At 44.1% G+C, this 17,113-nt stretch overlaps 1 protein-coding gene across 1 annotated transcript in view; it reads right to left on the bottom strand.

Moving 5' to 3' along the window:
* Positions 1 to 827: 827 nt before the first annotated feature.
* LOC120943422 (interleukin-4 receptor subunit alpha-like) overlaps positions 828 to 17,113 on the bottom strand; it is a 51,783-nt gene continuing 35,497 nt past the window's right edge. Inside the window, exons 6-10 of the mRNA XM_040356709.1 lie at positions 13,616 to 13,775; positions 10,475 to 10,574; positions 5,183 to 5,255; positions 4,609 to 4,655; positions 828 to 2,729 (exon numbers count right to left, since the gene is read on the bottom strand). Of these exons, the coding sequence (XP_040212643.1) occupies positions 905 to 2,729; positions 4,609 to 4,655; positions 5,183 to 5,255; positions 10,475 to 10,574; positions 13,616 to 13,775 (2,205 nt within the window). The 3' untranslated portion in view covers positions 828 to 904. The remainder of the gene's footprint in view (positions 2,730 to 4,608; positions 4,656 to 5,182; positions 5,256 to 10,474; positions 10,575 to 13,615; positions 13,776 to 17,113) is intronic.

The following is a 17,113-nucleotide window of genomic DNA, read 5'->3' as shown; positions in this document are numbered from 1 at the left end:
TTAGCTCAAACTTGTCTTTCATACACACAGTCACACAAATGTTGTCGGAAATTCCGAACGTCAAGAACGCGTTGACGTACAACACGTACGACGAGCCGAGAAAAATGACGTTTAATAGGCAGCGTGGCTCTTCTGCTTGATTACGAGCATGCATGGATTTTTGTGGGTTGGAATTGGCTATACACAATCGGAATTTCCGTCGGAAAAATTGAGAAGCAGCTCTCAAACATTTGTTGTCAGAAAATTCCGACAGCAAATGTCCGATGGAGCATACACACGGTCGGATTTTCCGACAACAAGCTCACATCGAACATTTGTTGACGGAAATTCTGACTGTATGTACGCGGTACATACGCTCTGGTTTTCTCGACAAGGACCAGCAAGAAAACTGCTGGCAGAGCTTTCTTGCCGAGTAAACCCTGTGTGTGTATACGAGGCTTTGAGGTTTCTCGTCAAGAAAACTGCCCATAATCTAGACGAGAAAAATAGAGAACCTGCTCTCTATTTTCTCGTTGTGATTCTCTGCAGTGTTTTCCTGCCGAGAAACCTGAGCGTCTGTATACTTACCTGTCGCCGTGGAAACCCGCACATGCTCGAAATGACTTGTGCGGTAGCTTCCAAGGCATAGGTAGAGTGTAGCAAGATGGCGGCGACAGCATAGAATGTGACGAGCGCATGCTCGTCGTAGTCGATGACGTCACGGCGTTCGTGGCATTCAAAAGAACAGCGGTTCTTTTGAATGGAGTGTGTGTACACTCGGCCGGCAAAAGAATCTTGCCAAGAATCTCGTCAGGAAAAACAACGTTTTTTTCCTGACGAGATTCTGGGCCGTGTGTACAGGGCTTAAGAGTTTGGCTTGGGTTAGCAATTTTGTTTTGCAACACTGAGCATCATTATGGGTTAACTACTTTATCTTCATGTAGGAGTTGCCATCTTTATCCAAACTGCTTTGTTGAATTAATAAATGTTTAGTTGTCTGACTTGAATCTAAGGCATCTAATTCATACAAAGGCATATGAAAAGAAGTATTCTCAAAAGTATATGAAGTTGAAGGGAATTTTTGAAGACTAAGATTCTTGTTAATTGTGAGCTGTTCTTGAGTGAAAGAACCCTTATCCAGATGGCAAGGAAATATTGCCCCATGTATGAGGATTGTACTGTTTTCTAGGTTGATGAGTGGCACCTTATGTCTATGCAAGTTTTCCAGGTTCCTCAAATGCTCACATATGTCAAAAGTCAATGCTAACGGTCTACTACCTTCATGTTTTAAGGTCATGTCGGTGTTATTGTTAGCACCCACTGATCTCTTTAATGCATTAAAGGTTTTATCTCCAAAAGATGGATATTTTTTCTTTGTTGCTTTCACAGAATTCTTATATATAAGTTCCATTGACCCTGAAGAGAGAAGCCTATACTCTTGATTGTTGTCAAAGTTTGTGTTATTTTCACAGTGTCTGTCCCTTAAGTCATCATTTTCACAAATACAACCGTTCTTATCTGAATAAGAATGGTTTTGGAATATAAGACTTTCAAATGGTTTGTATCCTGAGTCAAGAACGGAACAGTCTTTTGCTCCTGAGGTTTCACTTTCTTGAATTGCTTGATCAAAGCTTTGATATCCATTACTTTCATGTACAGAAGTGTCATCACCTTCTTGAAGCGTTTGTTCAAAACTTTTATAGCCAGATATGTAACACCCAGACACTGGATGATTTTCTTGTACTGCTTGATCAAAGCTTTTATATCCATTCATTTCATTCACAGAGGTTTCATCACTGTGGTGAACTGCTTGGTCAAAACTCTTATATCCGGACCACTGGCACCCAAGGTCTAGTTCGCTTTCTTGGACTGCTTGATCAAAGCTTTGATATCCTGACACTTTACATAAATAAGTTGGACCAGGTTTACTTTCTTGACATTGCAATATGATTTGTCCAGATTTGGGTTTTATGTTTGGTTGAAAACTGTCCTCGCGATGATGGGAACAAAGATATTTTGTGTTGTGATACAGAATATTATTTGGACTCAACTGCTGTTCATAGATTTTATTTTTGTCAAGAACTGTGGTTTTTGAGAAATTGTCTGGGCAAAAAGATTTTGTTGTGTTGATCATAAAATCTTTTCTTGCTTCGGATATAGCATTGGCAAAGCTGTTATAACCTGGACTTGCTAAAGAGTTCCCCTTACTCTGATATGAGTTGTCCTTGATACTGGCTTGTGGGCTGTATGGTATGGAATCTATTTCATTGTCCGGCCATCGATCAAAGCATGGGATGTTGACCACATCTATATTAGGAGAAGAGACCATTAGAGAATTATCAGAGTTATAGTTGTGGGATCCCAATTTCCAGAGTTCTGGGACATTTAAATTGTTTTGTTGTTTCTCCTCTTTATCAAATCCTGTATGTAAGTTTTCAAATGTATCTAACTTCAAGCTTGATGAATCACTAAGAATAGCAAAAAACATATTGGTAATTGCAAAATCTTCTTCCAGTGGGAGATCTTCAGCCTTATGTTCTGGTTGATCTTCTTGAACTGGGTTGTCTTCACATTCCTCCTTGGGGTACATTTCCACACATTTCTCAATATCTTCATTCTTTGGTTCGAAAATAAACTTTTTACAGTCTGAATTTATAATGCCAATGACAGGGTGTCGGATAGTGTCATGCTGGGTGAGCTGGCCACATCTAGACTTGTGGGCTTTGATAATTCTGTTAAAAAAACTTCCACTGAGAAGAGAAAGAGGAGTGTTAATCTGATAACAACAACAATGTTTCAAGTAGGGGTGCAACGGATCGTCATTGACCCGTGATCCGAACGTTCGCGGATCAGTACACCACGCGACCCGCGAATTGAGCCCATAGGAAAGGCCGTAGCTTTGGCCTAGCTCCGGGGCGGCCATCTTGGTACACCCTGCGGCAGCCTAGATGAGCTTCCCAGAGTGGCGCGCTGACGGGGGAGATGTTGATATTACAGTGGGGTTGGGCGTGATGTGGACTTTACAGTGGGGTAGATGTGGATATTATAGCAGGGAGATGTGGATATTATAGCGGGGAGATGTGGATATTATAGCGGGGAGATGTGGATATTACAGTGGGAGAGATGTGGATATTACCGTGGGGGGGAGATGTGGATATTACAGTGGGGAGATGACGTGGATATTACAGTGGGGGAGGTGACGTGGATATTACAGTGGGGAGATGTGGATATTACAGTGGGTGGAGATGTGGATATTACAGTGGGGGAGATGTGGATATTACAGTGGGTGAAGATGTGGATATTACAGTGGGAGAGATGTGGATATTACAGTGGGGGGGAGATGTGGATATTACAGTGGGAGAGATGTGGATATTACAGTGGGGGGGGGGGAGATGTGGATATTACAGTGGGGGGGGGAGATGTGGATATTACAGTGGAGAAGATGACGTGGATATTACAGTGGGGGACATGATGTGGATACTGCAGTGGGGGAGATGGCGTGGATATTGCAGTGGGGAAGATGGCGTGGATATTGCAGTGGGGAAGATGATGTGGATATTACAGTGGGGAAGATGACGTGGATATTACAGTGGGGGAAGATGACGTGGATATTACAGTGGGGGAGATGACGTGGAGTTTGCAGTGGGGGAGAAGACGTGGATATTGCAGTGGGGGAGATGACGTGGATATTGCAGTGGGGGAGATGACGTGGATATTGCAGTGGGGGAGATGACGTGAATATTGCAGTGGGGTAGATGACGTGGATATTACAGTGGGGGAGATGACGTGGATATTACAGTGGAGAAGATGACAACATTACAGTGGGGGGGGGGATATGAATATAACAGTGGGGTGGAGATGATGTGGATATTACTGTGGGGGAGATGACGTGGATATTACAGTGGGGGGAAATGTGGATATTACAGTGGGGGGGGGGAGATGTGGATATTACAGTGGGGGAGATGACTTGGATATTACAGTGGGGGAGATGACGTGGATATTACAGTGGGGAGATGACGTTGATATTACAGTGGGGGAGATGACGTGGATATTACAGTGGGGAGAAGACGTGAATATTACAGTGGGGGAGATGACGTGGATATTACAGTGGGGAGATGACGTGGATATTACAGTGGGGGAGATGACGTGGATATTACAGTGGGGAGATGACGTTGATATTACAGTGGGAGAGATGACGTTGATATTACAGTGGGGGAGATGTCTGTGGATATTACAGTGGGGGAGATGACGTGGATATTACAGTGGGGGAGATGTCTGTGGATATTACAGTGGGGGAGATGACGTGGATATTACAGTGGGGGAGATGACGTGGATATTACAGTGGGGGAGATGTCTGTGGATATTACAGTGGGGGAGATGTCTGTGGATATTACAGTGGGGGAGATGACGTGGATATTACAGTGGGGGGAGATGTGGACATTACTGTGGGGGGAGATGTGGACATTACAGTGGGGGGAGATGTGGACATTACAGTGGGGACTATATATGGTGGTGATCCGAAAAATTATCAGCTCCGTGACTCTGATCCGAGGAACGATCCCAACCCGTGAGTTTTTTGATCCGTTGCACCCCTAGTTTCAAGGCAAAAAATATGGAGTGTGAACTTACCAAGATTTTTTTGCAGCATCTTTTTTATGTGGAATTAATTGATGTTTCTAAATAGTAAAATGATAGCATTATTTTAGAGGGAAATTTGAAGGAATAAAAATACACACATACAGTCTTTAGTATCTGTTATATTACCAGTAAAGGGAAACGATATTACCAGTACAGAGAATACAAAACATGAGTTTAGGCTTATATTTTCCAATTTATGGGGAACAGTGCATAGAGATTTGCAATATTCCTAAAACTAAACTCTAAATACCCAGATATTTTTTTAGGGGATATTTATTATAGCAAAAAGTAAAAAATATAGATTTTTTTTCAAAATTGTCTCTATCGGTATAGCGCAAAAAATTTAAACCGCAGAGGTTTTCAAATACCATCAAAAGAAAGCTCTGTTTGTGAGAAAAAAAGGACGTACATTTTGTTTGGGAGCCACATTGCACAACCGCGCAATTGTCAGTTAAAGCGACGCAGTGCCGAATCGCAAAAAGGGGACAGGTCCTTTACCTGCATAATGGTCCGGGTCTTAAGTGGTTAACAAAGCAATATCATTTTATTAGAATTACTAGCTCACCTGTATCGGGTTCCTCTTGACAATCATGCTTTTTTCAGGGTTTGGAATAGTATCCCACCATTTCTTCTTGTATCTGAATATAAACGGATGTGAACAAAATATTATAATCCGTTTACATTGCATTGTCAATCTAAAGGCACATACAGTATTTTGTGATCAACTAAATACATCATAAAATGGTTAAAGTCTGGTATACTTGGTATAAATACGTCAACATATCATTACATCACCTGTAAATACCCTAACTTGTATATTGTTTATTTGTAAAATGTAAGTTCCAAAGACCTGTATGATCTAAGCGCCAAACACAGAGTTCATATCTATATAGCTGCAAATGTGAACAGCAACCTGTGTTTGGTGCCGGTTTACATATATGCGCCAAAGACATGCTGATAGGTTAATTGGCTTCCGTCTAAAAAAAAAAATTGGCCTTAGTAGATGAATGGTTGTTAGGGAGAAATGTGTGTTAGGGACCTTAGATTGTAAGCTCCTTGAGGGTAGGGACCGATGTGAATGTACAATATATATGTAAAGCGCTGCGTAAATTGACGACGCTATATAAGCACTTAAATAATAATAATATATGCAAATTGGATATGTTTTGAACCGTATCCGATTCGCATGACATGTGACATAACATTAAAGCTGTTCACATATATGCAGTGCGAATTGAAAAAGAGCCCTGTGCATTTTCTGAGCACTGTCAAGTTCTGTTCAGGTGCGACTTCTATGGGAACGCTTCTAAATCGCACATGTCATCAGTTTTGAACACGATGTAAAATTGAGAAGTAAAAAAAAGGGTGGTTTTCCCCCCAGATCCATACCTAGCACTTCGGGTCCAAAACTGATATGACATGTGCCATTCAGAAGTCGGTTCTCCCCAAATTCCATACCAGACTCTTATCCAAGCATGCAGACCAGGAAAGGGGCGGGGCGAATGAGCCACCCCCCCCCCCCTGAACCATACCAGGCCACATGCCCTCGGCATAGGGTTGCTACCTTTTCTTCGAGCCAAACCGAACACTTTAGCGGCACAGGGCACGTTTTTTTTCGTAGTATACACAATCGGATAATAAAAGACCTGGGGCACCTTTGGGTGCCTCAAGGACAGTGGTATTGCAGCGCGCTGCGGCAAACAGTGGGTGTGGTCAAACTGCTCTTGCTGACATCGTGGCTCCCCCTCAGTGATGCCAAACCTGCCCCCAGACAGCGGCCCGCATCTCCCAAATGGCAACAGATTTTTGTGTGACTACCTCAGTTACTTGGGGAGCCACAGCCCTGTCTAAATAATGTGTCCGGGTTTCAGGCAGACTGAAACCCGGACACAAGATCCCAAACCCGAACTGTCCGGGTGAATCCTGGACAGGTGGCAACCCTACCTCGGCATGGGCCCCCAGATCCCGGGCCCCCCCTTTGTGAATGGGTATTGGTTACATTGTACCTGTATTTATTCACCAAAAAAAGTATCAAAAATAAACACAGAGACAATTTTTGACAAGTCCTTTATTGGAAAAAAAAATCACAATGAACGCCGCCACCGATGACTCAAACAAAAAAAAACAGGTCTGGGCCTGATGCTGGCTCCTGCTGTCTCAAAGCTCTGCAGCCTCCCACCACAAAATAAAATAAGGGATGGGAGCACCCAGTGACGGCACCCCCCCCCCCCCCCATGTTAAGGGCATGCGGCCTGGTATAGTTCAGGAGGGGGGGTGCTCGCTCAAACGCCCCACCCCACCTTTCCTGGCCTACCAGGCAGCATGCTCAGATAACGGTCTGGTATGAATATCTGCCTGGTATGGACTGAGGGACCCCAACGCTGTTTTTTCCTAAAGTTTTATTACCGGCAATTCTTTTGTTTACATTCAGCTGTCAGCAGGGAACCCCGCTGACGGCTGATTTGTCATCGGTTGTTAAAGACACGGTGGCCAGCTTGCTAGACCAAATCATTGACAACAAGCTATTTTTAAGGATGCCAGCTGCTGCCCGCTCCTACAATTTGCATCAGAATCTAAATTGCAGCTGAACAGCTACTTTGGAAATTTGGAGTGAAAACAGATCTAAAATTCGCACTGCACATGTGTGAACCCAGTGTAAAGCTGGACCCTAGAATGGGCTAATTTTCTAATATATATTTTCTTGCCCATTTGAAACAAATATGCCCAGAAATTATTTGAATAAGTGAATGCAGAGCTGAGATATCTTTACTCGTGCTTGCCATGATGTCATCACTCGTCTGCCGTTCATTTCAGGAAAAGGAGATTGCATCTCTCTTCTGCAGTAAAGAGCCTGATTGTTTGTAATTTAAATACTTTGGGCCAGATTCTCATAGAATCGGCGGCGGCGTAGTGTAACCCATTTACACCACGCCACCGCAACTTACTGGAGCAAGTGCCGTATTCTCCAAGCACTTGCTCCGTAATTTGCGGCGGCGTAGTGTAAATGCGTATGGCCGCATAATTCAAAGGGGGCGGCTCGTATTCAAATTAAGCGCGCCACCACGCCAATCGAACTGCGCATGCGCCGGGCGGAAAAATAGCCCAGTGCGCATGCTCCAGCTCACGACGGAAAACGTCAATGACGCTGACGTGAGCGTCATTGACGTAAAGTCGTATTCGCGGACGACTTAGTAAAACAACGTAACCTACGGAAAAAGACATGGCATATGGCGGACTGGCGTAAGGTTACCCCTCATATAGCAGGGGTAACCTTACGCTTACGGAAACGACGTAAACGACGACGACACGGCGCAAATTCGTTAGGGAATCTGCGTATCAGGCTCATTTGCATAGTCAAATGAGAACTGAAACGTAAACGCCACCTAGCGGCCAGCGTCGAATTACATCTAAGATCCGACGGTGTAAGTGACTTACACCTGTCGGATCTATGCCGTATCTATGCGAAAATTATTCTAGGAATCATACGCATAGATACCCGGGGCCAAAAACAGAGATACGACGGAGTTTCCTGAGATACACCGTCGTATCTCTTCTGAGAATGTGGCCCTGTGCCTCCAGTTCCACTTTATATTAAACCAACACATTGCCAATGCAGTGAAAGTAACAGGATCACTTTAAAGTGACACTCTGAAAAATGACTGTAGAAATAATAGGTACTGCATACCTGTAAAGAAGAAGGTAAATATGTATGGCCCCCATAGGCGTGCGCAAGGGGTGTGCCTAGAATGCCTGGGCACACCCTAATTCAGGGGTTGGTGGGCAGGTGAAAGGAAAACCGCAATCCTTCCTTGCCAACCCTCAGAACCTGGACAGGAGAGGTGGCGGGGGTTGGAATTTAGTGGAACCGATTTGTATTTTCCTCCTGCAGCAGATGAAAGTAGGCTTCTCCTCCTCTCCCTTTTGTCAACATTCAGCTGCCACAGGAGGAAAATATAGTGGATCGGTACTAATATGTGCCACCCCTCCTTTCCCTGTTACTCTTCCTTCTGTTGCCCGGGTCCCCCATGTGCTTCCCTTTCATCCCATTGTTTCAGGATGGAGAGCAGAGAAGTGGCTGGTAAGCTTTGGGGTGCACACCCTAATGCAATAGGTTGTGCACATCTATGATGGCCCCTTTCACACGGACTGTCTGATCATGTCCAACTGTCAGTTTTTCAGGTGGACCTCCAGTTTCTTCTATTGATCCGATATGATCCTGTCTGCCAAAAACAGATGGATGGTGGTCATATTCCCCATCCATCTGGCGGATCAGATAGAAACAGACAGGCGGACCGTTTTTTTTTTATCATATTGCCCCGTAGGGCAGAGCAATTATAGACCCTTCATCGCTTTGTAAGTGGGCAAACATAGAAAATCTGCAGGGGATCAAATAGTTATTTTCTCCACTACAAATGAGCCCTTATGAAGCTTTAAGGCCCCTTTCACACATGCAGACCATTCAATTCATGAGTTAAAGCGGAGGTCCGCCTAAAAAGAAAAAATATTAAAAGAGAGCAGCTACAAATACGGCAGCTGCTGACTTTTAATAAATGGACACTTACCTGTCCAGGGTGCCTGCGATGTCGGCAGCCGAAGCCGAGCAATCGCTTGTCTCTCGGCTGCCCCCGCCGTCATCCTCTGTGAGGGAATCAAGAAGTGAAGCATTGCCGCTTCACTTTCCGGTTCCCTACTGCGCATGCGAGAGTTGCGCTGCGCGTCCTCACTGGTCCCTGCTGTCTCCTGGGACCAGTGTGTTTCCCAGAAGGCAGCAGGGGGAGGGGCATGACTCCCGTGGGAGTCTATGCCCGAAAGTGGGTGAAAATACCTGTATACCTTATACAGGTTTCTGCACCCCCTCCCCCCAAATGTGACACAGGAGGGGGGGAGGGTTCCGAAAAGCAGAGGTTAAATTTTTGTGTGGACCTCCGCTTTAAGTCACGTCAAAACAGATGAAGCATTCATCAGTTTTTCATCCGTTTTTCATCATTCTCATCAGTTTTTTTTACATCCACTACCAATGCAAAAACGGTTGAAAAACTGACCATTTGTCAGTTTACATCTGTTTTTTGTACGGAAGAAAAATAGAGCATTTTCAGTTTCAAAAAATGGATCCGTTTCTTTTACGGAAGAAAAATAGAGCTTTTTCAGTTTAAAAAAATGGATTATGACAGATGTGGATGTAAACTGATGTAAATGAATGATCATCCATTGACATCCGTTTTTTCCATAGAGATGCATTGATGTCAGTTTTTCATCCGTCAACAGATGGATGAAAAACAGACAAATGGACAGCATGTGTGATAAGGCCTTAGGCCCCATTCACACGGACGGATCGTTCAGGTCCGCCTGTCAGTTTTGACGGCGGACCTGAACGGCCGCTCCATGCATCCCTATGGAGCGTCGGATGTCAGCGGAGACATGTCCACTGACATCCGACCCTATCGGATCCGCTAAAAACAGACGTATGGTGGCACGTCCCCATCCATCCATGGCGGATCGGATCGGGTAAGATCTGATGAAAACGGACATGCTGTCCGTTTTCATCAGATCGCTCCATAGGAGACAGCGGTGCCCAACAAGTCCCTCCCCGCTCAGTGAGCAGAGAGGAGCTTGTCATCCGTCGGCTCAGCGGAGATCTGCGGACTGATCTCCCGCTGAGCTGGCGGGTAGCAACGGAGTCCGCCTCGTGTGAATGAGGCCTTATACTTACTATGTTGTCACATATATTCAATTTGTTACATTGAATCCCTAGACACATTCCGCCCTCTATTAGGGAGAGAGAGTGTGGCAGCGCTGTTTAATGACACAATATATTTTGTGCTTTACATACTAGATATAAAAAAAATATTAGTATTACCTGGACAAGCAGATATAACTCACTATAATCAGGCATAACAGCACTATGCAGATAATTGGGATAATGATATCAATCCGATCCAGTATGGTGAGGCTGTAATCTGCACATAAGAAACATATTATAAATTAGTGACAATAAAGAGGGAACCTAGCTCATTTCACCCCACTAGCCTGCAAGAGATATTAAAGTGGTTGTAAACCCTTACATATACCCAGTGAAGTGACTGGCCTTAGGTAATACACAGATATGAAATAAATCCTCCCCCTTAATCAAGGGATTAAGTGTGTTCTAGGGATGTGTTCTAACTGTAGGGGGGATGGGCTCACAACAACATGACAGAGATCACTGCTCTCAAATCCCGATGACAGTAGATCCCTGTCATATTGCTAGGCAGAACAGGGAAATGGCTTGTTCGTGACACGATTGCGGGACACCGGCAGACATTGCGGGCCCCCGGCGGACACGGAGCACGCGGAGGGTGCGGGTGCCCTCAATGCCGCGATTTAAAGGGGACATACAGGTACGCCCATTTGCCCAGTCGTGCCATTGTGCCGACGTATATCGTCGTGCCCTGGTCGGCAAGGGGTTAAGAGCCGGTTCACACCACATGCAGTCCTGTGTATTTTTTTTCTGCATCAAAAATGCATGGACAGTAGGTTACATGGATTTCAATTCACACTATTGCAGTGTGTTCCAGTACAGTCAACCAAAGTAGCAAATGCTGCATTTTTTATGGAAGGTAATGCACTGGAATGCAGCAAAATGCATCAAAAATATGCCCCGGAATGCATTACAGCAAAACAAACAAAAAAACAAACAAAACAAAAGACAGGAACCTTTGGAAAATAAAAAAAAACAAGAGGAGAAAAAACATACTGGAACATACTGACTACATTTTAAAAACACACTAAAATGCATCAGACGTGTTTCTGTGATACTGTATATACCGGCCCTAAGAATGTCCACTTCATTTAGTGTTTGACCTTATGTGACAAAACAAAAGTGACACAATGAAAGATGGACCTTCCAAGGAAGGCAGAGGCAAATTTTATTATACATCCCTCCCAACTTTTTGAGATGGGAATGCATAGCTCCCAACTGTCCCTGATTTCGAAAAGACTGTCCCTTATTTGTCCCTCTTTCCTTCTCATTTGTCCCTTATTTTGGTCTGATCTATAGCAGGGCTCAAAATTTCAAGTCCTGAGCTACTAGCCAGGCCTCAAGGCATACTCGCCACCAGTTGCCCCGCCCAACCCCTACCATGTCCCGCCCCTAATCCCGCCCCCAGACACGCCCTCATAAATCTCATGAAATTACACTTAAATGTTTTATGTAGAATTAAGTAATAAATATTAACAACAACTTAATCCGTGCCCAAAAATGCAGCCTCCCCATGTCTACCAATGCAGCAAAATGTCCCCATTTTCCAGCCAGAGTCCCCTCACTCACATTGCAGCCAGAGTTCTTCCCCCCCCCTCCCACACACACACATATTAGCCAGAGTTCTCCCCCCCCCCCCACACACATATTAGCCAGAGTTCTTCTCCCCCCACACACATATTAGCCAGAGTTCTTCCCCCCCCCCCACACACACACATATTAGCCAGAGTTCTCCCCCCCCCCCCACACACATATTAGCCAGAGTTCTTCTCCCCCCACACACATATTAGCCAGAGTTCTTCCCCCCCCCCCACACACATATTAGCCAGAGTTCTCCCCCCCCCCCCACACACACACATATTAGCCAGAGTTCTTCTTCCCCCCACACAAACATATTAGCCAGAGTTCTTCTCCCCCCCACACAAACATATTAGCCAGAGTTCTTCCCCCCCCCCCCACACACACATATTAGCCAGAGTTCTTCTCCCCCCCACACAAACATATTAGCCAGAGTTCTTCTCCCCCCCCCCCCCCCACACACACATATTAGCCAGAGTTCTTCTCCCCCCCACACAAACATATTAGCCAGAGTTCTTCTCCCCCCCCCCACACACACATATTAGCCAGAGTTCTTCTTCCCCCCCACACAAACATATTAGCCAGAGTTCTTCTCCCCCCCCCCCCCACACACACATATTAGCCAGAGTTCTCCCCCCACATCCTACCTGTGCTGGGTAGGAGAGGAGGAGCCGCCACCGAATGGTTCAAACCGCGGGGAACATTACAGCTTTCAATTCAATAGCTGTGTGTTCCCCGCAGTGCGTGTCATATACAGCCCCTCCCCTCTTGTCCGGGAAACTTTGATAGACAGATCACCCATCTGTCTATCAGTTTCCCGGAGGGGAGGGGCTGTTTAAGACGCGGCTCCTCCTCTCCTCTCCTCGCTTGCCCCCCCTGCTCCCAAGCAGCCAGCCAGACACTCACCAGCCCTCAAAATTTACTCGCAAAATGCGAGTGTAAATTTTGAGGGCTGATCTATAGAGATGTATATAAAATGCACTTTTTATGTTTCAAAAGGTGTTTTCCAGTGCTAAACCTTTTATCCAAATCTTAAATTGCTGCATTTGTAAATTTTAAAAGCCAATATAAAGGAATAGTAGTGATAAAAAAAAGCCCTTGTGTATTTGTTAAAACTTTTTTGGGATTAATTTTCCTTTAAGGGGGTGTGGCAGGGGGGTGGGTCCTATGCCTACATACGTTTGGTAGTAGGTGTCCCTCATTCCCATCTCAAAATGTTGGGAGGTATGGGAATGAGGGACACCTATCAGCAAAAGTATGCAAGTAAAAGACACACCCCTTGCCACACCCCCTTAAAGGAGAATTGCACTAAAAAAAAAGATTGGTTAAACCCACAAGTGCTTTTTTTTACCACTACTATTCCTTTATATTGGCTTTTAGAATTTACAAAAGCAACTATTTAGAATTTGGATGAAATGTTTAGCACTGGGAAACACTTTTTGATAGATAAAAAGTGCATTTTATATACATCTCTATAGATCAGACCAAAATGAGGGACAAATGAGAAGGAAAGAGGGACAGAGGAACATTGTTCCAAATCAGGGACAGTCCCTTGAAATCAGGGACAGTTGGGAGCTATGATATTATCTACACTATTCATCACATTATGAAAACAGTCATCATCTATTTTATGGGCCCGCTCTATCTCATACTGTAAAAGATAAGCAAATCATAAAATGTTACCATTTCTCCACTCATCTTCTGAGCTCCATTCACTCCAGGTTCCTCTGAGTTTTAGTACCGGCTTTGCTCGGACCCTCACTGCATAATTTTCTCCTCGTTTCAGCTGCTTCTTATTAAAGGGATATTTAGGATTTGCTGGTCCGAAGTTGTAATCTATTGTCTGAGCAATCACATTATATTAGTGTTAAAATATGTTTGTGCAAACGGAAATACCAGCCAACCTTCCTTATGTCTCATTTGCCATAGCTACTTATCTACTACTGAGTTATCCATAGCAAGACTGGTATATCACATCAACATCACCTTGGCAGTGGCGGTGCGTCCATACAGGGCGCAGGAGCACCACCCCCTCTCGCGCCTTCACCGCCACTGAATACAATACATAGATTCATGCATTGCATGAATCTATGTATCGTCGCTGCCGCCCACTATTCAAAGCTCCTTTGGCCCTATTTCTCCAGTGGGTCACAGGAGTACACTTAGTTCTGCACGCTTGTGACCCTGAGTCAGCCGAAGAGTTCACATTGAAGAGGGAGCCATGTCCAGCGGGAGATATCCAGAATGGGAACCCGCTGGATTTATGACCTCAAAACATATTGTTTTTTTGAATAATGGGTGATGGTTTATATAGTCTTTCTTTTTTTTCTTTTTATGTGATTTTTTATGTGACCAACTAATATTTTTGAGGTTTTACAATTTTTTTATTTTAATGTATTAAATGTAATGTACCAGCCAGGTGATAAGTCAATGTTTTGCAGTCTTCATTATCCCCACAAGATGGCGCTGTTTTGAATGAGCAATTTGTTGCTTGCTTAGAATTGTATTTTATTATTAGCCTTCTTTGGCTTTTTTGGGCTAGATTCAGGTAGGAGATACGACGGCGTATCTCCAGATACGCCGTCGTATCTCTGAGTTGCGGTGTCGTATCTATGCGCCTGATTCTTAGAATCAGTTACACATAGATTTGACTAAGATCTGACCGACGTAAGTCTCTTACGCCATCGTATCTTAGTTGGAATTTTACGCTGGCCGCTAGGTGGCGCTTCTGTCGATTTATGCAAGGAATATGCCAATTAGGTAGATACGCCGATTCACAAACATACGTACGCCCGGCGCATTTTTTTACGACGTTTACGCTAGGCTTTTTCTGGCATAAGGTTGCTCCTGGGTCTATGAGGCGTACGCAATGTTAAGTATGGACGTCTTTCCCGCGTCGAATTTTGAAATTTGTACGTCGTTTGCGTAAGTTGTTCGCGAATAGGGCTGTACGTAAGTTACGTTCACATCTAAAGCATTGAAGATTTGCGGCGGAATTTCGGGTCACACTAAATTTAAATAAAACACGCCCACATCATCCAAATTTGAATTAGGCGGGCTTACGCCGGAGCACATACGTTACGCCGCCGTAACTTAGGGCACAAGTTCTTTCAGAATACGGAACTTGCGCCCTAATTTACGGCGGCGTAACGTATAGGCGATACGTTACGCCCGCACAAGATTACGCAGGGCTACCTGAATCCAGCCCATAGTGTCTAAATATTTTTATTTGTAGTCAAATGTTCGTGAAGCCGTTTTGGCGGATCTTTTATCTTATTAGTAAGGTTTGGTATTGCCTGTTGTTTGACTGTTGTTTTGGTCCGGTCTTGTGACTGAATTGTCAGTAGCCGTAGTGTGAGTCATGTGACCGGTGTTTTTTTGCGTCCAGTCGTTTGGAGAGCAGTATGGAGCTAATGAACTTCCAGCTAGTGTTCTGTCAAAAGAACCAACTTGTCGAAATCTTCAATTACGTCACTTCTGGTGACTCTCCAGCAGCAGTAATTGCAGATTTTGACGACTTGGCTGTTGACAGTGTTGAATCTGCATGCACATCTATTCACGGAAATGGGTGTGGAGATTCTACGCTATGAAAATAGATCTCCTATATGGAATTTTATGAATTTATCTTTTTAGTGCTGCACTTTTTTATATATTTTGATAGTGGGCTAAAGTTTGCTGTTGGCTGACATCACTCAGCTGGTTCAAACTATGAAGTGATCCTGAATTTAGTGTTGGGGTCCACATAGATGTCTGTATGGCAGCTAAGTTAGCCTCTCAGCACACCCCTAAGAGCCTGAGCCAGCTGCTCCCGCCCCCTCCACAGCCCGGCGCTTCAGGGAGTGCTGGAGGGCCAGAGCAGAGAGTGACTGACAGTGATCTTTGATTGCTCAGTATTCAGTCTTAGAGGTGGCGGGGGAACAATGCTCCATCCACCTAGGTGAGTATAATTGTCTGTAATATTTAAATCCCCCCATTCTTTTTCAAAGTGATTGTAAATATATATATTTTTAAATAATAATAATTGTCATACTTATCTGCTTTGTGCTATAGTTTTACAAAGAGCAGCCTGATCCTCCTCTTTTAGGGTCCCCACCAATTATCCTCCCCTCTGCTGAGTGCCCCCATAGCAGGTCACTGCTATGGGGGCATATGTGCTGGCTCAATTCCAAGCCACGCTGTGTTTGTCCATTGACATGCAGCGTGGCTCAGCCCCACCCCCACTCTCTCCTCATAGGCTGTAATTGACAGCAGAAGGTGCCAATGGCTCCCGCTGCTACCTCCATGGTGAGTGAGGAGAGAGATAGCGTAGAAAGCTGCTGCTCTTGGACAGAGCACTGGATTGAGATAATCTCAGGTTAGTATGTGGGGGGGAGCGGGGGAGGGAGCTGAACGCAGAAGGTTTTTAATGAAGAGAATGCATTAAGGTAAAAAAAATTATCGAAACAACCACTTTAAAGCGTATCTAAACCTTAATACAAAAATATAATACATTGCAACTTACCAGTCTTTACATAATGTGGTCACATTAGTTTTCCTTTGTTCAGGTTTTTTTGTTTATTTTCAATTGGAATACTACCAATAACACACTTCCTGTCCTAGGGTGATAACGCTTATTCACCGTTGACCATGGTTGTCACTCAGTCTGGACTACAAACATCTCTTTCTTTCTTTTTCTCCATTATATAGGAGGGTAGGGGGATTAGTGGTTTACAGAAAGAAGCTGCTCATTGACTGGGCCATTTTTTGCGATTCGGCACTGCGTCGCTTTAACTAACAATTGCACGGTCGTGCGACGATGTACCCAAACAAAATTGAAGTCCTTTTTCCCCCCACATTTAGAGCTTTCTTTTGGTGGTATTTCACCATCTCTGTGATTTATTTATTTTTAGGCTATAAACAAAGAGAGCGACAATTTTGAAAAAAACACAATATTTTGTACTTTTTGCTATAATAAATATCCCCATTTTTTTTAAATATTTTTTTCTCAGTTTAGGCCGATATGTATTCTTCTACATATTTTTGGTGATAAAAATTGCAATAAGAGTATATTGATTGGTTTGCACAAAAGTTATAGCGTCTAAAAAATAGGGGATGGATTTATAGCATTTAATTTTTTTTTACTAGTAATGGCGACGATCTGTGATTTTTTTATTGGGACTGCGACATTATGGCGGACACATC

Source organism: Rana temporaria, chromosome 6 (genome assembly GCF_905171775.1).
Source record: "Rana temporaria chromosome 6, aRanTem1.1, whole genome shotgun sequence".
Taxonomy (NCBI): Eukaryota; Metazoa; Chordata; class Amphibia; order Anura; family Ranidae; genus Rana; species Rana temporaria.
The sequence above is the reverse complement of the archived record's forward strand: the minus strand, read 5'-3'. Positions and strand labels throughout refer to the sequence as shown.